The following is a 24,000-nucleotide window of genomic DNA, read 5'->3' on the forward strand; positions in this document are numbered from 1 at the left end:
ACAGAAAGCTTTAAAGTTGAGGCAGTGAAAGTTCATATTTTAATTCGGCAGAAGACAAAAAAGTACGTAAAGTTTTGAGTACGAATCAGCGATGGCCGTGAGAGTCTTTTAATGTTTTATTCACTTTTTCTTGTGTTTTCTTAAAAAAATGTTTCGATATGTTGTGGAAATTAACCGACAACTTTAAGTATGAAGAGGACTGCGAGGTGAGTTTTAGGACGCTGGGAAATAAAAGAAAGCTTTAAAGTTGAGGCAGTGAAAGTTCATATTTTAATTCAGCAGAAGACAAAAAGTACATACGTTTTAAGTATGAATCAGTAGTGGTAGTGAGAGTGTTTTAATATGATGTCAAAGTTTCTGTTTATTGTGAAATATTTTAAGAAGTCAATTAAACTTGGTGAAGACATGTCCTTTAACCCACCACAATCCGCCATCTTCCAGGAGAGACACGACGGAAGCAGCAATGGCAACCCGCGGCTGCCTCACCTGCCGGCGGTCAGCCAACACCTCTACAGCCCGTCTCCCTCCCTCTCACACTCGGCCAGCTCGGACTTCCAGCCGCCTTACTTCCCTCCCCCGTACCAGCCCATATCCTACCCGCAGTCCGGCGACCATTACTCCCACCTGGCCGACCCGTTCAGCATCAACTCCATACATCAGTCGTCGCCGGCCTCCAACCAGCAGCAGTGGCCCGGGCGCCAGGGCCAGGAAGGCCTGGCGGGGCACGGCAGGAGCGGCCTGGCCGGCCAGATCCTCGGTCTGGAGGGCGGAGGCTCCTCCGGGCTGAGGAGGGAAGGCTTCCGCCGGCCGGAGCTTCTTGGGCCGCACGCCCACGGCATTGAGTCGTCGGTGATGGGGGAGAACATGGGCATGCACGACATGGGCCACGGGATGGAGGACGTGCAGGTCAGTGGCTGTCACACCTAAAGCAGGGGTCTCCAAAGTGCGGGTGGGGGGCCATTTGTGGCCCTCAGCTATTTTTTTAGCCGCACATTACAAAAAAAAAACAAACATAAAAAAAGTGGAAGAAAAGAGCAAACAGGTGAAATGTAATGAGAAAAAGTTGACAAACCAGTCCTTTAAAACTTCATAATAATGAATCAAATTCAATGTTATGAATTATTGACCTATTGAAAGCTCCAATTACTTTACATCAGATATTTAAAAAAAAAAAAAAAAACATAAAATAAGTGGAAGAAAAGAGCAAACAGGTGAAATGTATTGAGAAAAAGTTGACAAACCCGTCCTTTAAAACTTCATAATAATGAATCAAAATCAATGTTGTTATGAATTATTGACCTATTGAACGCTCCAATTACTTTACATCAGATATTCCACTTTTAAATTGTTTAATGTTGCATATTTTCTGCTTTGGCCATAAAAATCTGGGTTTTCGTTTACAAAAAAGGAATACAACAAGACCGAAGTTGATCGAGAGATCCAAGCATAAAAAACAACTTTTTTTTTTGACATTTTTATGACTTAGACTCATCTGTGTGCCCGGGACCAAATTTGACCCCCCTGACCTAAATTATGCTCATAATACTTCAAATATTTAATCACAATTAATATTACATTATCTTTCACACCAAGGGTGTCCAAAGTGTGTCTCGGGGGCCATTTGTGGCTGTCAGCTATTTTATTAGCCGCACATTCTAAAAATATTTTTACAAAAAAAAAAACATAAAAAAAGTGGAAGAAAAGAGCAAACATGTGAAATGTAACAAGAAAAAGTTGCAATGTTGACTCTTATGACATAATTCATAATAATGAATGAAAATCAATGTTATGAATTATTGACCTAATGAAGGCTCCAATTACTTTACATTAAAAAAGTGGAAGAAAAGACCAAACAGGTGAAATGTAACTAGAAAAAGTTGACAAAGCTGCCCTTTAAAACTTCATAATAATGAATCAAAATCAATGTTGTTATGAATTATTGACCTATTGAAAGCTCCAATTACTTTACATCAGATATTCCACTTTTAAATTGTTTAATGTTGCATATTTTCTGCTTTTGTCATAAAAATCAGGGTTTTCTTTTACAAAAAAGGAATAAAACAAGACAGAAGTTGATAGAGAGATCCAAGCATACAAAAACAACTTTTTTTTGACATTTTTATGACTAAAACTCATATAAGTGTCCGGGACCAAATTTGACCCCCCCTGACCTAAATTATGTTCATAATACTTCAAATATTTAATCACAATTAATATGACATTATCATTTACACCAAGGGTGTCCAATGTGCTGCTCTGGGGCCATTTGTGGCTGTCAGCTATTTTATTAGCCGCACATTCTAAAAATATTTTTACAAAAAAAAAACATAGAAAAGTGGAATAAAAGAGCAAACATGTGAAATGTAACAAGAAAAAGTTGCAATGTTGACTCTTATGACATAATTCATAATAATGAATGAAAATCAATGTTATGAATTATTGACCTAATGAAGGCTCCAATTACTTTACATAAAAAAAGTGGAAGAAAAGAGCAAACAGGTGAAATGTAACAAGAAAAAGTTGACAAACCCGCCCTTTAAAACTTAATAATAATGAATCAAAATCAATGTTGTTATGAATTATTGACCTATTGAACGCTCCAATTACTTTACATCAGATATTCCACTTTTAAATTGTTTGTTGCATATTTTCTGCTTTTGCCATAAAAATCAGGGTTTTCTTTTACAAAAAAGGAATACAAGACAGAAAATGATCTAGAGATCCGAGCATACAAAAAAAACAGCTTTTTTTTGACATTTTTATGACTTAGACTCATATAAGTGTCCGGGACCAAATTTGACCCCCCTGGCCTAAATTATGCTCATAATACTTCAAATATTTAATCCCAATTAATATTACATTATTATTTACACCAAGGGTGTCTAAAGTGCGGCTGGGGAGCCATTTGTGGCTGTCAGCTATTTTATTAGCCGCACATTCTAAAAATATTTTTACAAAAAAAAAAACATAAAAAAAGTGGAAGAAAAGAGCAAACATGTGAAATGTAACAAGAAAAAGTTGCAATGTTGACTCATATGACATAATTCATAATAATGAATGAAAATCAATGTTATGAATTATTGACCTAATGAAGGCTCCAATTACTTTACATTAAAAAAGTGGAAGAAAAGACCAAACAGGTGAAATGTAACTAGAAAAAGTTGACAAAGCTGCCCTTTAAAACTTCATAATAATGAATCAAAATCAATGTTGTTATGAATTATTGACCTATTGAAAGCTCCAATTACTTTACATCAGATATTCCACTTTTAAATTGTTTAATGTTGCATATTTTCTGCTTTTGTCATAAAAATCAGGGTTTTCTTTTACAAAAAAGGAATAAAACAAGACAGAAGTTGATAGAGAGATCCAAGCATACAAAAACAACTTTTTTTTGACATTTTTATGACTAAAACTCATATAAGTGTCCGGGACCAAATTTGACCCCCCTGACCTAAATTATGTTCATAATACTTCAAATATTTAATCACAATTAATATGACATTATCATTTACACCAAGGGTGTCCAATGTGCTGCTCTGGGGAGCCATTTGTGGCTGTCAGCTATTTTATTAGCCGCACATTCTAAAAATATTTTTACAAAAAAAAAACATAGAAAAGTGGAATAAAAGAGCAAACATGTGAAATGTAACAAGAAAAAGTTGCAATGTTGACTCTTATGACATAATTCATAATAATGAATGAAAATCAATGTTATGAATTATTGACCTAATGAAGGCTCCAATTACTTTACATAAAAAAAGTGGAAGAAAAGAGCAAACAGGTGAAATGTAACAAGAAAAAGTTGACAAACCCGCCCTTTAAAACTTAATAATAATGAATCAAAATCAATGTTGTTATGAATTATTGACCTATTGAACGCTCCAATTACTTTACATCAGATATTCCACTTTTAAATTGTTTGTTGCATATTTTCTGCTTTTGCCATAAAAATCAGGGTTTTCTTTTACAAAAAAGGAATACAAGACAGAAAATGATCAAGAGATCCGAGCATACAAAAAAAACAGCTTTTTTTTGACATTTTTATGACTTAGACTCATATAAGTGCCCGGGACCAAATTTGACCCCCCTGGCCTAAATTATGCTCATAATACTTCAAATATTTAATCCCAATTAATATTACATTATTATTTACACCAAGGGTGTCTAAAGTGCGGCTGGGGAGCCATTTGTGGCTCTCAGCTATTTTATTAGCCGCACATTCTAAAAATATTTTTACAAAAAAAAAAACATTAAAAAAGAGGAAGAAAAGAGCAAACAGGTGAAATGTAACTAGAAAAAGTTGACAAAGCTGCCCTTTAAAACTTCATAATAATGAATCAAAATCAATGTTATGAATTATTGACCTATTGAACGCTCCAATTACTTTACATCAGATATTCCACTTTTAAATTGTTTAATGTTGCATATTTTCTGCTTTTGCCATAAAAATCAGGGTTTTCTTTTACAAAAAAGGAATAAAACAAGACCGAAGTTGATCGAGAGATCCAAGCATAAAAAACAACAACTTTTTTTTGGACATTTTTATGACTTAGACTCATCTGTGTGCCCGGGACCAAATTTGACCCCCCTGGCCTAAATTATGCTCATAATACTTCAAATATTTAATCACAATTAATATTACATTATCTTTCACACCAAGGGTCTCCAAAGTGCGGGTGGGGGGCCATTTGTGGCTCTAAGCTATTTTTTTAGCCGCACATTACAAAAAAAAACAAAACCATAAAAAAAGTGGAAGAAAAGAGCAAACGGGTGAAATGTATTGAGAAAAAGTTGACAAACCCGCCCTTTAACACTTCATAATAATGAATCAAAATCAATGTTGTTATGAATTATTGACCTATTGAACGCTCCAATTACTTTACATCAGATATTCCACTTTTAAATTGTTTGTTGCATATTTTCTGCTTTTGCCATAAAAATCAGGGTTTTCGTTTACAAAAAAGGAATAAAACAAGACAGAAGTTGATCGAGAGATTCAAGCATAAAAAACAACAACTTTTTTATTGACATTTTTATGACTTAGACTCATCTGAGGGCCCGGGACCAAATTTGACCCCCCTGGCCTAAATTATGCTCATAATACTTCAAATATTTAATCACAATTAATATTACATTATCTTTCACACCAAGGGTGTCCAAAGTGCGGCTCGGGGGCCATTTGTGGCTCTCAGCTATTTTATTAGCCGCACATTCTAAAAATATTTTTACAAAAAAAAAAAAACATAAAAAAAGTGGAAGAAAAGAGCAAACAGGTGAAATGTAACTAGAAAAAGTTGACAAAGCTGCTCTTTAAAACGTCATAATAATGAATTAAAATCAATGTTATGAATTATTGACCTATTGAAATCTTCAATTACTTTACATCAGATATTCAGATATTTTTAAAAAAAAAAACAAACATAAAAAAAGTGGAAGAAAAGAGCAAACAGGTGACATGTAACGAGAAAAAGTTGACAAAGCTGCCCTTTAAAACTTCATAATAATGAATCAAAATCAATGTTGTTATGAATTATTGACCAATTGAACGCTCCAATTACTTTACATCAGATATTCAGATATTTAAAAAAAAAAAAAAAACATAAAAAAAGTGGAAGAAAAGAGCAAACAGGTGAAATGTAACTAGAAAAAGTTGACAAACCCGTCCTTTAAAACTTCATAATAATGAATCAAAATCAATGTTATGAATTATTGACCTATTGAACGCTCCAATTACTTTACATCAGATATTCCACTTTAAAATTGTTTAATGTTGCATATTTTCTGCTTTTGCCATAAAAATCAGGGTTTTCTTTTACAAAAAAGGAATAAAACAAGACAGAAGTTGATCGAGAGATTCAAGCATACAAAAACAACTTTTTTTGACATTTTTATGACTAAAACTCATATAAGTGTCCGGGACCAAATTTGACCCCCCTGACATAAATTATGCTCATAATACTTCAAATATTTAATCACAATTAATATTACATTATCTTTCACACCAAGGGTGTCCAAAGTGCGGCTCGGGGGCCATTTGTGGCTCTCAGCTATTTTATTAGCCGCACATTCTAAAAATATTTTTACAAAAAAAAAACATAGAAAAGTGGAATAAAAGAGCATACAGGTGAAATGTAACGAGAACAAGTTGCAATGTTGACTCTTAATGACAAAGCTGCCCTTTAAAAATTCATAATAATGAATCAAAATCAATGTTATGAATTATTGACCTATTGAAGGCTCCAATTACGTCACATCATATATTCCACTTTTAAATTGTTTAATGACTTATATTTTGTGTTTTTTGCCATAAATATCAGGGTTTTCTTTCACAACAGAGGAATGAAACAAGACAGCTACAAATGGTTGATTGGCAACACTAAATTGGCCCTAGTGTGTGAATGTGAGTGTGAATGTTGTCTATCTGTGTTGGCCCTGCCATGAGGTGGCGACTTGTCCAGGGTGTACCCCCGCCTTCCGTCCGTGTGCAGCTGGGATAGGCTCCAGCCTATATTTTCCCAAAAAATTAAAAGATGCGAGAGGCCAATTTATTACATTTTTAACAATAAAGATGCTGAAACCAATTCAACGCACTTCAGTTTATGCTGAGCTATTTGAGAAAGTTTACTTTTGTGTTACTGATGACAAAGCAAACATTTTTTTATATATCTATAATGATAATAAAGAATTCAATAAAAAAAAAACTAACTCCGGGCTAAAAATGTCCCTCGGGCCGCACTTTGGACATCCCTCTCCCTTACAAAGCTACCGTATTTTCCGCACTATAAGGCGCACCGGATTATAAGGCGCACCTTCAATGAATGGCCTATTTTAAAACTTTGTTCATATATAAGGCGCACCGCATTATAAGGCGCATAGAATAGACGCTACAGTAGAGGCTGGGGTTACATTATGCATCCCGTAGTTGCGAGACCCGTTGTGGCTCAATATTGGTCCATATATAAGGCGCAGCGGATTATAAGGCGCACTGTCAGCTTTTGAGAAAATTGGAGGTTTTTAGGTGCGCCTTATAGTGCGGAAAATACGGTATTTGTTTTTTTTGCAAAATGAAAAATCTTTTTGACTTGTTAGTATGTGGCGCTTGGCAGAAATAATTTGGACACAAAAAACACAATATATTTTTATTTTCCACTTGCATGTCTCATCTATTGAAAACAAGGGCTGTGTTTAGACAACAATGTCATATGTTTATTATAATATCAAGAACCATGTGTACCATTTGCGTCAGCAAAATGTTACAACCAACCACAATAATACTCATTGCTAAACAAAAGCTATCAAGACTTGAGTATATATTTGAAAAACGCATTTTTGAAAGTGCAGTGTCCTAAGTGTGGCCCAGGGGCCCATTTTCAGGGGCCACGGTTTTTTCTTATATTGGCCTGAGGCTAATTTTGAAATTGATTGATTACATTTTTTTGCTTTGTCACCTATAACACTGGGCTAATATGAGATAGCCTAGCACAGTGGTTCTCAACCTTTTTTCAGTGATGTACCCCCTGGGAAATTTTTTAAAATTCAAGTACCCCCTAATCAGAGCAAAGCATTTTTGGTTGAAAAAAAGAGATAAAGAAGTAAAATACAGCACTATGTCATCAGTTTCTGATTCATTAAATTGTATAACAGTGCAAAATATTGCTAATTTGTAGGGGTCTTTCTTGAACTATTTGGAAAAAAGATAGGTTTTTATTTATATTTATAAAGGATTTTTGAATTGTTGCTATTTTTAGAATATTTATATTTAATTAAAAAAAATCTCACGTACCCCTTGGCATACCTTCAAGTACCCCCAGGGGTACGCGTACCCCCATTTGAGAACCACTGGCCTAGCATATAGATAGTGTTTCCCATAAACTGCCAAGATACCTGTTGCGGTGGGGGCGTGGCTATGGGCGTGGTCACCATGACATCATTGAGTAATTTGCATAATTTACTACAATGATATGATTTTCTCTAAAAAGGCTAAAAAAATGTATACTTGCTAATTAATAATAACAGTTTTGTTTTAAACGTCCATCCATCCATCCATCCATCCATTTTACAATATAATTACAACACTTTATGTACATATTTATATACAGATTTGAACAATAAGTTATTCACTGAAATATATTCATTAATTCTGGTTCTTACAAAAAATATATCTTATAAAATATAAAAGCTAAAATGTCTCTTAAAGCTCTGCCCCTTTAATTAGTGCATACTAAATAATTTAACTTTAGCCTACTACTACAACCATATTATTTACCAGCAACATAAAGTGAAACAGAGGCAGAGGTGTCCTGCCACAGTCAGTAACAAATAAACAGAAAACAGTAGTGGTCAAATACAAATAAGGCAACAAGAGAAGTATCCTACACTTCTCTTTTGTAAAGTAAATGTGAACAGCCTATATGGGCATCTACATCAACTATATGATTTGCCTGAGAAGCTGGACAGGACAAAAAAAACATCTGTTTGTGGCGGACGTAATTCTTTCGTGGCGGGCCGCCACGAATAAATGAATGTGTGGGAAACACTGAAATAGTACTTTATTGATTCCTTCAGGAGAGTTCTCTCAGGAAAATTAAAACAGTCACAAACACGAGCTGTTTTGACCTACACTGGAATTAGCATCTTTAATGTACAATTTGTTATACATCCCTGATGTATAACAAATGTAAACGTGGACTAGAACGACATATATGAATTGCACGGCATCTTATTTGTCTTTTATTCTTTTTCCCAGCACGTAGACGACCACAGTATTATCATGGCAGATCAGACCGTTATCAAAAAAGGTGAGTTCCTAATCTGTTATTAATTTGACATAAAAAAGACTAAATAGGCTTCCTGGCTTAATAAAAGCTGCTGTAATTACAAGCAGCTTTTAGATATTTACAGTAAGCCCTCTGCCTTTTGTTAATTGTACGTCCTTTCTGTTGACGATCCTCCACTAACTGTGAGACGCACTTAGCTTAGGCTGGATGTGATCCCGTCTCCGCGTTGCTTGAAAAGAAAGCAAAGAAAAGACAATCCGATGTACGCCATCGTGCCAGAGCAGGATATTACGAGTTGATCCCAAGTCGGGATGATGGGGTGTGGCGGGGTGCAGGCGCGCATTGCATGTGAAGGACAGTTTAGTAATATGTTGGGACACGAACTGTTTTGATCAAGACACTTAATTTCCACAAGCTTTGTCATCCGGAGTCCATTAAGGCTTTGAGTCAGAGCCACATTGACTAAAATCATTTTTAATCATGGACAGACTAATGTACCGTTTACAGCCTTTTTGAGAGATACTGTAAATAGATACATTTCATTATATATGTGGGTGTGTGTAATATATATACACATATTTATAAATACACACATGTATATATATGTATGTATAGTTTTCTTTAAAACGTCATTGTAACAAATTATAATCAATGTTGTTATGGATTATTGACCCATTGAAGGCTCCATTTACTTTACATCAAATATTCCACTTTGAAATTGTTTAATGTTGCATATTTTTGTGTTTTTGCCATTAAAAATCAGGGTATAAAACAATAACCAAAAAAAAAAAAATCTTAAAGGCCTACTGAAATGAATTTTTTTTTATTTAAACGGGAATAGCAGATCCATTCTATGTGTCATACTTGATCATTTCGCGATATTGCCATATTTTTAGTAAGGATTTAGTAGAGAACATCGACGATAAAGTTCGCAACTTTTGCTCGCTGATAAAAAAAAGCCTTGCCTGTACCGGAACTAGCGTGACATCACAAGCGGTAGTGCTGCTCACAATTCCCCGTTTACAATGGAGCGAGAGAGATTCGGACCGAGAAAGTGATGATTACCCCATTAATTTGAGCGAGGATGAAACATTCGTAGATGAGGAACGTTACAGTGAAGGACTTGAGAGGCAGTGATGGACGTATCTTTTTTCGCTCTGACCGTAACTTAGGTACAAGCTGGCTCATTGGATTCCACACTCTCTCCTTTTTTATTGTAGACCACGGATTTGTATTTTAAACCATCTCAGATACTATATCCTCTTGAAAATGAGAGTCGAGAATGCGAAATGGACATTCACAGTGACTGAACATGTAAATACACGATTAATAATTCAGCTTTGCGAAGTTAAAAAAAAATAGAAGCTAACCTAGCTACGTAGCCAACGTGATAGCAGCAGTCTCAAATGCAGATAGAAACTAAATTAAAAAAAAACCTGACTGGATGGATAGACAGAAGATCAATAATACTATTAAACCATGAACATGTAAATACACGATTAATAATATTCCGCTTGGCGAAGCTAAAAAAACAGAAGCTAACCTAGCTGCGTAGCCAACGTGATAGCAGCAGTCTCAAATGCAGATAGAAACTAAATAAAAAAAAAACCTGACTGGATGGATAGACAGAAGATCAATAATACTATTACACCATGAACATGTAAATACACGATTAATAATATTCCGCTTGGCGAAGCTAAAAAAAACTGAAGCTAACCTAGCTGCGTAGCCAACATGATAGCGTCAGTCTCAAATGCAGATAGAAACTAAATTTAAAAAAAACCTGACTGGATGGATAGACAGAAGATCAAAAATACTATTAAACCATGAACATGTAAATACACGATTAATAATATTCCGCTTGGCGAAGCTAAAAAAACAGAAGCTAACCTAGCTGCGTAGCTAACTTAGATGCGGCGGCGGGCGTTGTACGCTTTTGACGACACCCCGGCCGCCATCAGAGTCGGCAAGAAACATATATTTCCCCAAAGTTACGTACGTGACATGCACATATATCGACACGCACGTACGGGCAATCGATCAAATGTTTGGAAGCCAAAGCTGTACTCACCGTAGTGTGTCTGTTATCCTGCTCAAAACACCAACCTCCAGGTGTTGGTGTTGCTGTAGTCCGCCGCTCCACCGATCGCACCTACAACTTTCTTATTTGCAGTCTCCATTGTCCATTAACCAAATTGCTCAATCGCTTTATTAACAAGCGGTAACTGGTTGTGGTTCAAAAAGTAACGCACACACATACACGAGCTGCTGTTAGCCAAAAGTCAAGCTCACACACACTCAAGTTCTCCGCCAACTCACTCGCGCATGCGCGTTCCCCAAACCCTTAAAGACACAGTACACTAATGCAAATATCACAGATATTACAGTATTGTACTTAGCCGCTAATACACCGATCGATCCCACCTACAACGTTCTTCTTTGCAGCCTCCATTGTTCATTAAACAAATTGCAATAGATTCACCAACACAGATGTCCAGAATACTGTGGAATTTTGTCGAAGAAAACAAGAGGTTTTTGTATCGGGTCCGATGGGGTCCAACCACTTCCGTTGCTTTTGTGACGTCACGCGCATAAATCATATCCAAAGGAGTTTTTCAACCGGGAGTGTGGCGGGAATTTTAAAATGTCACTTTATAAGTTAACCCGGCCGTATTGGCATGTGTTGCAATGTTAAGATTTCATCATTGATATATAAACTATCAGACTGCGTGGTTGGTAGTAGTGGCTTTCAGTAGGCCTTTCAATCAACAGATACATATAAAGTTGATTGAGAAATTCAAGCATTGAAAAAAAAATTAAAAATTTGAGTGCCCGGGACCAAACTTGAGGGGAGCCCGAAAGGTTAAAAATAATTAATTTCTTTGATAGGTTTTGAAAAGGAAAAATATGAAAATGGCGTGCTGTGCTGTCAGAGGTCTCAAAGGTCTGGCCCAGCGGCCATTTGTGGCTCACAGTTGTACTGAACTTTGTCAAATAAAAATAAATTGCATGGAACCTTATCTGGATTGAAATATTCCCATAGAAGATAAGGGCCACAGTGAACAGGAAAAAAAGCTATCAGGCAAAAAAATCTTAAACATTAATAACTAATGCTAATTGATGTACCTATAGTAATTATTGTACCACATCGAATATTTTTAAAAACATTTTTTAAGCATATTCTAAATTTCTTTGGTCATAAATTAAGCATTTTCAAGCACAACAAATGGCTAAACAAACTAAAAAATATCAACACTACAGCAGTATTGGACACTAGAGGAGACCAAACCAGTCACAGGGTGTCGTTCAGTATCGTGGCCTCTAATTGGCCCAGCCTCAGGTAGCATTACTATATTGGATTAAAAAAGTGTTAAGCTGACTAAAGGTGTTATTTCATGTCTAACGGGCTCTCGTAATGTTGAAAAACGTATTTAGAAGGTCATAAACAAGTTTTTTTATGGCCTTGCTGTGCAAATATTTGATTTATAAGCAACAATTGTTTTTTCTCTTTCTATCCCCTCCTGCTCCGGCCCGGCTGCACCAAATGATAATATAAATACATTTTAATAAAGTCAAATACAAATAAGGCAACAAGAGAAGTGTCCTACACTTCTCTTTTGTAAAGTAAATCTGAACAGCCGATATGGGCATCTACATCAACTATATCAGTGGTCCCCAACCACCGGACCATGGCCTGGTACCGGTCCGATTGGTACCGGGCCGCGGCCGCACAAGAAATACATTTTTTTTAAAAAATTAAATCAACATAAAAAACACAATATATACATAATATATCAATATAAACCAATACAGTCTGCAGGGATACAGTCCGTAAGCACACATGATTGTATTTCTTTATGACAAAAAAAAATTGTTTTTTTTTTTTTTTACCACCCCCTGCCCCCCCCAGTCCGTGGGACAAATTTTCAAGCATTGACCGGTCCGCAAGTACAAAAAGGTTGGGGACCACTGAACTATATGATTTGCCTGAGAAGCTGGACAGGACAAAAAAAAAAAAATAATAATAATTATATATAATATATATATATATATATATATATCTCAATAATTCCTATTTTGAGACAATTCATTTATCCAGGCCATGTCCGGAACCAATGAACAGTGGTAAACGAGGAACAACTGTAATTGTAGCTTTTATCGGAAAGAAGCTCTTATTTATGAAATAATACACAACATTATTATCTTTTTTTTTTTTTTTACTTTCAATGAATATTACTAGAGAATAGACCCTGGCGGTTATTTGCATCTGTAGACCACGCACCCGGTAGTGTACAGCTCTGGTAATGGGTACATTCGCACCCACCTGCACAAATGTACTTCAAATATAACAATCCAAATAAATATGACTTTTTTTGTTGTTTACTAGGGCATGCATATATAATATGCATTAGTTTGACCATTTAAAATCTACGATAATAAAAAGGAGATGCTTGGAAATAGCATAAAAATGCCCCAAAAACTTGGAAAAACGCGATTCATAGCGTTACTTTTTGGGTGTAACCATCATTAGCGTTCTATTCAGGTATATTTCTTTTATATTTTGATAAATCATCATATTTATGTATTACTAAATTTAAATAGGTATTGATCAATCTTTAAGCTGTGTGTATTTGATTTCAGTTTGCTTTTGACATCTTATTTAGAATTGTAGTTGAAACTTTTACAACCTTGTGTTGCGCTCATGATGGCGTAACCAAACTAGATTTAATTTAATGATCTTATTTTGAATATTTATTCCCTTTTTTACATTTAGTATATTTAAATATTCATTTATAAACATTGAATACATTTCAAATATCCATAAAATGCAATTGCCTTCATCTTATAGGGCAGTGGTTCTCAACCTTTTTTCAGTGATGCACACTACCGTTCAAAAGTTTGGGGTGACATTAAAATGTCCTTATTTTTCAATAAAGATAACTTTAAACTAGTCTTAACTTTAAAGAAGTACACTCTATACATTGCTAATGTGGTAAATGACTATTCTAGCTGCAAATGTCTGGTTTTTGGTGCAATATCTACATAGGTGTATAGAGGCCCATTTCCAGCAACTATCACTCCAGTGTTCTAATGGTACAATGTGTTTGCTCATTGGCTCAGAAGGCTAATTGATGATTAGAAAACCCTTGTGCAATCACGTTCACACATCTGAAAACAGTTTAGCTCGTTAGAGAAGCTACAAAACTGACCTTCCTTTGAGCAGATTGAGTTTCTGGAGCATCACATTTGTGGGGTCAATTAAACGCTCAAAATGGCCAGAAAAAGAGAACTTTCATCTGAAACGCGACAGTCAATTCTTGTTCTTAGAAATGAAGGCTATTCCACTAAATTGTTTGGATGACCCCAAACTTTTGAACGGTAGTGTACCCCCTGTGAAAATGTTTTTAATTCAAGTACCCCCTAATCAGAGCAAAGCATTTTTGGTTGAAAACAAGAGATAAAGAAGTAAAATACAGCACTATGTCATCAGTTTCTGATTTATTAAATTGTATAACAGTGCAAAATATTGCTCATTTGTAGTGGTCTTTCTTGAACTATTTGGAAAAAAAGATATAAAAATAAATAAAAACTTGTTGAAAAATAAACAAGTGATTCAATTATGAATAAAGATTTCTACACATAGAAGTAATCATTAACTTAAAGTGCCCTCTTTGGGGATTGTAATAGAGATCCATCTGGATTCATGAACTTAATTCTAAACATTTCTTCACAAAAAAATAAATCTTTAACATCAATATTTATGGAACATGTCCACAAAAAAATCTAGCTGTCAACATTGAATATTGCATTGTTGCATTTCTTTTCACAGTTCTTTTTGACCGACATTTTAGTGAGGGTCAAACCATCATGGCAAGGGGGAAACTCTGGCTTTATGGTAATGAATGGAATAGCCTACTTGATTTGATGTTCAGTTTATGAACTTGCATTCATATTTTGTTGAAGTATTATTCAATAAATATATTTATAAAGGATTTTTGAATTTTTGCCATTTTTAGAATATTTTAAAAAAAATCTCACGTACCCCTTGGCATACCTTCAAGTACCCCCAGGGGTACGCGTACCCCCATTTGAGAACCACTGTTATAGGGTAATGTTTAGTTACATCAAGTCATGAGCGTAACACTAAGCTTCATCACTTTGACTTGTAATCTCTCTAATTCTGGTGGTGTTTTATGCTTTTTTCTTTTTGGATCATGTACTATACCAGGGGTCACCAACCTTTTTGAAACCAAGAGCTTCTTCTTGGGTAGTGATTAATGCGAAGGGCTACCAGTTTGATACACACTTAAATAAATGGCCAGAAATAGCCAATTTGCTCAATTTACCTTTAACTCTGTTATTATTAATAATTAATGATGTTTACACTTAATTGAACGGTTTAAAAGAGGAGAAAACACGAAAAAAATGACAATTACATTTTGAAACATAGTTTATCTTAAATTTCGACTCTTTAAAATTCAAAATTCAACCGAAAAAAAGGACAGAGAAAATAGCTAATTCGAATCTTTTAGAAAAAATTAAAAAAAGAATTTATGGAACATCATTAGTAATTTTTCCTGATTAAGATTAATTTTAGGATTTTGATGACATGTTTTAAATAGGTTAAAATCCAATCTACACTTTGTTAGAATATATAACAAATTGGACAAAGCTATATTTCTAACAAAGACAAATCATTATTTCCTCTAGATTTTAAAAGAAATTCAAAGACTTTGAAATAAGATTTAAATTTGATTCTACAGATTTTCTAGATTTGCCAGAATAATTTTTTTGAATTTTAATCATAATAAGTTTGAAGAAATATATTTTACAAATATTCTTCTTCGAAGCTAAAATGAAGAATTAAATTAAAATTTATTGATTATTCTTTACAATAAAAACAATACATTTACTTGAACATTGATTTAAATTGTCAGGAAAGACGAGGAAGGAATTTAAAAGGTATATGTGTTTAAAAATCCTAAAATCATTTTTAAGGTTGTATTTTGTCTCTAAAATTGTCTTTCTGAAAGTTATAAGAAGCAAAGTAAAAAAATTAATGAATTTATTTAAACAAGTGAAGACCAAGTCTTTAAAATATTTTCTTGGATTTTCAAATTCTATTTGAGTTTTGTCTCTCTTAGAATTAAAAATGTCGGGCAAAGCGAGACCAGCTTGCTAGTAAATAAATAAAATTTAAAAAAATAGAGGCAGCTCACTGGTAAGTGCTGCTATTTGAGCTATTTTTAGAACAGGCCAGCGGGCTACTCATCTGGTCCTTACGGGCTACCTGGTGCCCGCGGGCACCGCGTTGGTGACCCCTGTACTATACATGTAATACAATAAAGTCCCATATAAAATTATGTTTCTAGCAATACTTTAATTTTGCCTTTGAAAGTAACACTCCAATGTCCATTAGTGGAGCTGTACACGGTAATCAAAGGAGACTGGGTGGCTAAATGGAGCATTTACAATTTGTCACAGAGTTGAGCAGTATATATTATTTGTACACCCCTGCTGTAATTTAGCTATTAATGAAAAAGAACACAACCCATTTGCTCTAGGAAGCATACATTAAAAAGCTCTTTAGATAAATGGATAAGAATGTGATGTGGCGATAGTGATGACTCATCACGTCCTGTTCCCACGCTCGAGGGCTACACCGTGGGCAAACCGGGCTTTCTCCCCGTCCGGCGGCACATGACAGTCGGTCCATATGTGCACCATGCAGCCGCCACATGTGACTCTTGTGATTTGTGTCTCAGTATTAGGACTACGAGGGGGCAGGAGCCTTGATCGCGTACAGAGGACTTGTTATCAGGGGGGCATCCTTGCGGGTGAGGATGAAGAATGATGTACTGGAGCCTTGTTGTGTGTTTATTTCATGTGCTGTGCTGTCCTTTTGTGCCGAGTGACTTGTCAGTGCTGATGTGGGGGGGGAACCGGGGCAGAACATAAACATAAACATAGTATACGTAACATAGTAGTAGTAGAGCGGATGCTGGCCTATTAAAGTTGACATACACTTGTAAAGAACATAATGTCATGGCTGTCTTGAGTTTCCAATCATTTCTACAACTCTTATTTTTTTGTGATAGAGTGATTGGAGCACATACTTGTTGGTCACAAAAAACATTCGTGAAGTTTGGTTCTTTTATGAATTTATTATGGGTCTACTGAAAATGTGAGCAAGTCTGCTGGGTCAAAAGTATACATACAGCAATGTTAATATTTGCTTACATGTCCCTTGGCAAGTTTACCTGCAATAAGGCGCTTTTGGTAGCCATCCACAAGCTTCTGGTTGAATTTCTGACCACTCCTCTTGACAAAATTGGTGCAGTTCAGCTAAATGTGTTGGTTTTCTGACATGGACTTGTTTCTTCAGCATTGTCCACACGTTTAAGTCAGGACTTTGGGAAGGCCATTCTAAAACCTCAATTCTAGCCTGATTTAGCCATTCCTTTACCACTTTTGACGTGTGTTTGGGGTCATTGTCCTGTTGGAACACCCAACTGCGCCCAAGACCCAACCTCCGGGCTGATGATTTGAGGTTGTCCTGAAGAATTTGGAGGTAATCCTCCTTTTTCATTGTCCCATTTACTCTCTGTAAAGCACCAGTTCCATTGGCAGCAAAACAGGCCCAGAGCATAATACTACCACCACCATGCTTGACGTTAGGCGTGGCGTTCCTGGGATTAAAGGCCTCACCTTTTCTCCTCCAAACATATTGCTGGGTATTGTGGCCAAACGGCTCAGTTTTTGTTTCATCTGACACCACATGGACAAAGATAAGACCTTCTGGAGGAAAGTTCTGAGGCCAGATGAAACAAAAATGGAGCTTTTTAGCCACAATAAAATACAATACAATAAAATGATTGGAAACTCAAGACCGCCATGACATTATGTTCTTTACAAGTGTATGTCAACTTTTGACCACGGCTGTATGTCTGTGCAGAGGAGACCTAGTGGTTCAAACGGATTCAATACCCAGAACAATACACTAATTATTGATCATTAGCAATCAGGGAACGATGACCCCACTTTGATAATAACACAGTCACTTTCATGCAAGGCATAAATAAGCCACTACTAGTACCAACGTTTTAGGGACACTTTCCTATTCAAAAGGATGCTGTCTTTAGACTTTTGACCGATTGAGTAATATTTCTACAATATATTGTGTGTGTATATATATATATATAGATAATAAGAATCACTTAGACAGCATGAACTATCACTCTTTTACCGTAACGGGCAATTATTTTGACTCGGGGGGGCCAAATTTAGAGGAAAAAAATGTGTCTGGGGGCCGGTATATCTATTTTTAGGAACACTAGTACAAAACCTCACGATAATGTCTGATTGAATGCTAAAAACGTTATGACAGACCGCCTGAAAAAAAAGGGATTGGAATTTAAAAAATTTTTTTACTGAATGAGACACCAAGAATGTACATGAAAATAAAGAATGTGGGATTTACAATTATAACTATGAACGATAAAACACTGAATATTGACGAAATGAAGCGAAACGCAACAAAAATGCAACAAAATGCAACAAAAACAGCGAAATATGAACTCGAAGGGTAAAAAAAAAAAAAAAACCCACCTACAATCTGATATATCTGATCTAAAAGATCTAAAAATATTATTTGGGAATGTCCGACGGGCCGGATTGAAAAGCTTAACGGGCCTTAATTTGCCCAAGTCTGCTTTAGGCGATACCTAACTGACTATAACAGTGATTGTCAAACTGTGGTACTGTGCTCCATGTAGCGGTACGCCAAACAATCACTTGATTAAAGGACAGTGTTTTATTTTCCTGTATTCAAACACAGTGTTACTGTTCAAACTGCGTGTAATGTTACAGTGGCGAAAAATATCAAATATACTTGTTAAATACAACCTCTGTTTTTAATAAATACTTAGGCCTACCACGCTACTGTATTTTAAAGATGGTCATTATGGTGGTATTTGATGAAAAAAGTTTGAGAACCACTGGACTATAGGATGCCGATAAATGCTTTAAAATGTAATATCGGAAATTATCGGTATCGGTTTCAAAATTATCGGTATCGGTTTCAAAAAGTAAAACTTAAGACTTTTTAAAACCCCGCTGTGTACACGGACGTAGGGAGAAGTACAGAGCGTCAATAAACCTTAAAGGCACTGCCTTTGCGTGCGGGCCCAATCACATAATATCTACGGCTTTTCACACACACACAGTGTGTGAATGCAAGGCATACTTGGTCAACAGCCATACAGGTCACACTGAGGGTAGCCGTATAAACAACTTTAACACTGTTACAAATATGCACCACACTGTGAACCCACACCAAACAAGAATGACAAACACATTTCGGGAGAACATCCGCACCGTAACACAACATAAACACAACAAATACCCAGAACCCCTTGCAGCACTAACTCTTCCGGGACGCTACAATATACACCCCCCAGCTACAATTATTGCTTGTTCATTGTTTTATGATGAATCATATAGCCTAACACTAACCCCATTTTCAATTTCAAGTAGGGCGTTTCATAGCGAAACACTGCATTTTTACCGCCACGTTTGTGGAATGCGCCTTTTAAAATTTACTTTAGATTACTTTGCTTAAAATTGTTGCAGTAAATGCAGTATTTCTACCGCAACGTGTCGGCCATGTTTGTGGAATATGTTTTAGATTACTTTGCTTAAAAAGTCCTTCCGTAATTTAACTCCCGTATTTTTCGCAGTATAAGTCGCACCGGCCGAAAATGCATAACAAAGAAGGAAAAAAACATATATAAGTCGCACTGGAGTATAAGTCGCATTTTTTGGGGAAATTTATTTGATAAAAGCCAACACCAAGAATAGACATTTGAAAGGCAATTTAAAATGTCTAAAGAATAGTGAACAACAGGCTGAATAAGAGTACGTTATATGAGGCATAAATAACCAACTGGTATGTTAACGTAACATATTATGGTAAGAGTCATTCAAATAACTATAACATATAGAACATGCTATACGTTTACCAAACAATCTGTCACTCCTAATCGCTAAATCCCATGAAATCTTATACGTCTAGTCTCTTACGTGAATGACATCAATAATATTATTTGATATTTTACGGTAATGTGTTGATAATTTCACACACAAGTCGCTCCTGACTATAAGTCGCACCCCCGCGGCCAAACTATGAAAAAAACTGCGACTTATAGTCCGAAAAATACGGTACTAAAGTAACATTACCTATTAAGTTATTATGTGGAACTGAATAATTTTTGTAGCAGAATACAGCATTTTTTTACCACAACTTGTCCAGCCATGTTTGTGGCGTGTATTAACGGAAATACTTTTAATTTGGTAGTTAACTAACATTTAATGACATTTTTTTTAACATAATGTTAAACCCAAAATATATAATTTCTCTGACAAAACATCCCATTTGTGCGAGTAAAGTTGCGGGGAAAAAATGTAGGAAATAATTAACATTTTTGCGATTGTTTAGGAGAAAGAAAAAAATTATGTGAACATTTATCAATTGTTGCAAGTTGTCGGCCATATTTGTGGGATGTTTTGCGTTAAGGCTTGCAATTTTTTTATTTTTTTAAGTGTGCCTCTTTAGGGTGTTTTTACATGTCCATGTCGTTTGTGCAGCCTCAGGAAACAGTCCAGTTCAAATAGTTGCCAATTTCCTACTAAATCCAAGTGAAGCCACATTTAGCTTTGCCTTAAGATGATCGTGTTTGTGAGCAAGAAACGAGCCTCTGTCAATTCCGCATTGTCCTTCTCCCTCTCAGGGCCTGTGACTCTCCCCAAAGGCAATTCACTGGGCCTCCCCTTCCAGAAGGAGTCCCTGCTGGGCATGGTGTCCAACCCCACCGAGGTGTTCTGCTCCGTCCCGGGTCGCCTGTCGCTGTTGAGCTCCACCTCCAAGTACAAGGTGACGGTCGCCGAGGTGCAGAGGCGACTTTCGCCGCCAGAGTGCCTGAACGCATCGCTGCTGGGAGGAGTTTTACGCAGGTCAGAGCGCCGAATCTTTCAATTCTAACACGGCGACGTCTCTTGAAGTGGACGTTTCCATCCTAACAGCAGGTGTAAATGAGATTTAGTCTTTCTTTCGAGGTTTAGCTAACCCTTTCTAGCGAGGGCGGCATACTGAAAAATCAAAGATAAAATTCCAAATACATTGTGACTTTTTTTGGTATTTTTCGACAAAAAAGCAAGCTGCCGGTCACACTTTGAACAGCTTTGATTTGAAGTGCAGCAATAATAAGTTATGTAGAAATGGTGGTGATCATACAAATTATAGATTGACATGTGGTTTTGCATGGGAATTTTCTTCAGAGGGACACCTCCCTGCAGGCACTAACCACAAAGATAGGAGTGTTGCCTCATGCCACTTGAAGTGTGTGTGTGTGTGTGTGTGTGTGTGTGTGTGTGTGTGTGTGTGTGTGTGTGTGTGTGTGTGTGTGTGTGTGTGTGTGTGTGTGTGTGTGTGTGTGTGTGTGTGTGTGTGTGTGTGTGTGTGTGTGTGTGTGTGTGTGTGTGTGTGTGTGTGTGTGTGTGTGTGTGTGTGTGTGTGTGTGTGTGTGTGTGTGTGTGTGTGTGTGTGTGTGATTCTACCCTTCTTGAGACATCAACATGGAAAATTACCTTCCATATGAGAACCGGTGAACAAGTTAAGACATAAATCATGGTCCCAATACGGAAAACCCCTGGTGGTGAAATCTATCAAAATTAGGGTTGTCCCAAAAAGGAGGGATTTTTCAAATTGACTTTGTGTGGGTTTTAAAAGTGCTCCCCCTCTGGCCAACATATGTAATAACAAGTGTGTGTAAGAAATTGACATGCGCCCCCTTTGGCCAAAATTCATAAAAGAAAGAAAATAAATGTGTATATGGAGACATACTGTAATAACTTGAAGTAAATAATGAAGATTAAAAGACAATTACGAAATTAAAGCTGCAAGCAGCGATGGACGGGACCGACTTTGAGGGCTCATAAAATCCAAACCGGAGCAGTAATTAAAACTCTTTCATCAACTTTTAATGAGAAGGGTTCAATCTCTCTCCTGTGTTAATTTGAATCCGACACGACAAACGCGCTCAGAGGAGATAATGTTTGAAAAAAGGTGACTGTTTTTACACAACTTTTGTTTTGAAGGGGGAATTGCAAACTTCCTGTTGATTTTTGCTGGGGGTTGTCAGTGTATGAAATATAGGTCTAAGTGAGACCTACATAGAGGTTTTTGTTTCATGTCTCTACGACATTCCTACTAGGAGTTACAGGCAGTTTTGTCTGTTTTCTTCCTAGGAGGCGCTAGAGCGTAATTTTTAGTTTTGGGGTTTGGTTTTTTGATTAGATGGCAATTTTCACCAGTCCTGATGTGTGTGTCCAATTTGGTGAGTTTTGAAGCATGTTAAGGGGGTGAAATTACAGCTCAAAGAGGCGGCGGTATAATAATAAAACGCTACAAATTCAATAGGGTCCTCTGTCCCAAAGGGACTCGGTCCCTAAAATGTTCCTAATGTGTCGACTTTTTTCTTATGAAATTGGGAATCGTTTCTCATATTCTTTCTGCTTCTATAATTTTGCAATATTTTCTCGTAAAATCATTACTTTCTTATTAAAGTTATACATTTTAATGCAAAATGGTGACATTTGTCATATAAAATTCTGACTTATCACAATATTGCCAATTTTTTTGTTGTTCTTGTAAAATGGGGAAAGTTTTTGAGTAAAATTGTGACTTTTGTCATCATTTTGCCAAGTACAATTCTGATGATTATTATAACGGTGCCAAAATTTAAATTAAAAAAAATAAAAAAAAATTGCGACTTTTGAGTAAAATTACGACTCTTTTCACAAAATTGCCAACATTTTAAAGGCCTACTGAAATGAATTTTTTTTATTTAAACGGGAATAGCAGATCCATTTTATGTGTCATACTTGATCATTTCGCGATATTGCCATATTTTTGCTGAAAGGATTTAGTAGAGAAAATCGACGATAAAGTTCGCAACTTTTGCTCGCTGATAAAAAAAAGCCTTGCCTGTACCGGAAGTAGCGTGACGTCACAGGAGCTAGTATTCCTCACAATTTTCCTTTGTTTACAATGGAGCGAGAGAGATTCGGAGCAACGATTACCCCATTAATTTGAGCGAGGATGAAAGATTTGTAGATGAGGAACGTTACAGTGAAGGATTAGAGAGGCAGTGATGGACGTATCTTTTTTCGCTCTGACCGTAACTTAGGTACAAGCTGGCTCATTGGATTCCACACTCTCTCCTTTTTCTATTGTGGATCACGGATTTGTATTTTAAACCACCTGGGATACTATATCCTCTTGAAAATGAGAGTCGAGCACGCGAAATGGACATTTAAAGTGACTTTTATCTCCACGACAATACATCGGTGACACACTTAGCTACTGAGCTAACGTGATAGCATCGTTCTCAAATGAAGATAGAAACAAAAGAAATAAACCCCTGACTGGAAGGATAGACAGAAGATCAACAATACTATTAAACCATGTACATGTAACTACACGGTTACATCAACAGCCGTGCTCACCTGCGTTCCAGCGATCGACGGCGCGACGAAGGACACCCATCATCGACGAACCTCTGTAGCATGAGCTAACGTGGTAGCATCTGTCTCAAATGCAGATAGAAACAAAATAAATAAACCCCTGACTGGAAGGATAGACAGAAGATCAACAATACTATTAAACCATGGACCTGTAACTACACGGTTAAAAATTCTCAGCCTGGTAAGGCTTAACAATGCTGTTGCTAACGACGCTAAGGCTAATTTAGCAACTTAGCAACCGGACCTCACAGAACTATGATAAAAACATTAGCGCTCCACCTACGCCAGCCAGCCCTCATCTTCCCATCAACAGCCGTGCTCACCTGCGTTCCAGCGATCGACGGCGCGACGAAGGACTTCATCCGTGGGTTTGGCGGCTAGGCGTCTGCTAAGTAAGTAGTCCTTGTTGTGTTGCTGTAAGTAGTGTACTTAGCCGCTAATACACCGATCGATCCCACCTACAACGTTCTTCTTTGCAGCCTCCATTGTTCATTAAACAAATTGCAAAAGATTCACCAACACAGATGTCCACAATACTGTGGAATTTTGTCGAAGAAAACAAGAGGTTTCTGTATCGGGTCCGATGGGGTCCAACCACTTCCGTGGATTCTGTGACGTCACGCGCATAAATCATATC

General features: G+C 36.5%; 1 protein-coding gene across 4 annotated transcripts in view; it reads left to right on the plus strand.

Moving 5' to 3' along the window:
* The window catches only part of tfap2c (transcription factor AP-2 gamma (activating enhancer binding protein 2 gamma)), a 48,455-nt gene that overhangs the window by 3,610 nt on the left and 20,845 nt on the right, over positions 1-24,000 (plus strand). For 2 of the 4 annotated variants that reach the window (XM_062037922.1, XM_062037921.1), the window contains exons 2-5: positions 442-906; positions 8,750-8,801; positions 16,547-16,618; positions 20,570-20,792. In XM_062037922.1, the coding sequence (XP_061893906.1) occupies positions 442-906; positions 8,750-8,801; positions 16,547-16,618; positions 20,570-20,792 (812 nt within the window). The remainder of the gene's footprint in view (positions 1-441; positions 907-8,749; positions 8,802-16,546; positions 16,619-20,569; positions 20,793-24,000) is intronic. The other 2 variants (XM_062037924.1, XM_062037923.1) reach the window with 1 other exon arrangement.

Source organism: Entelurus aequoreus, linkage group LG26 (assembly GCF_033978785.1).
Source record: "Entelurus aequoreus isolate RoL-2023_Sb linkage group LG26, RoL_Eaeq_v1.1, whole genome shotgun sequence".
NCBI classification, from domain to species: domain Eukaryota; kingdom Metazoa; phylum Chordata; class Actinopteri; order Syngnathiformes; family Syngnathidae; genus Entelurus; species Entelurus aequoreus.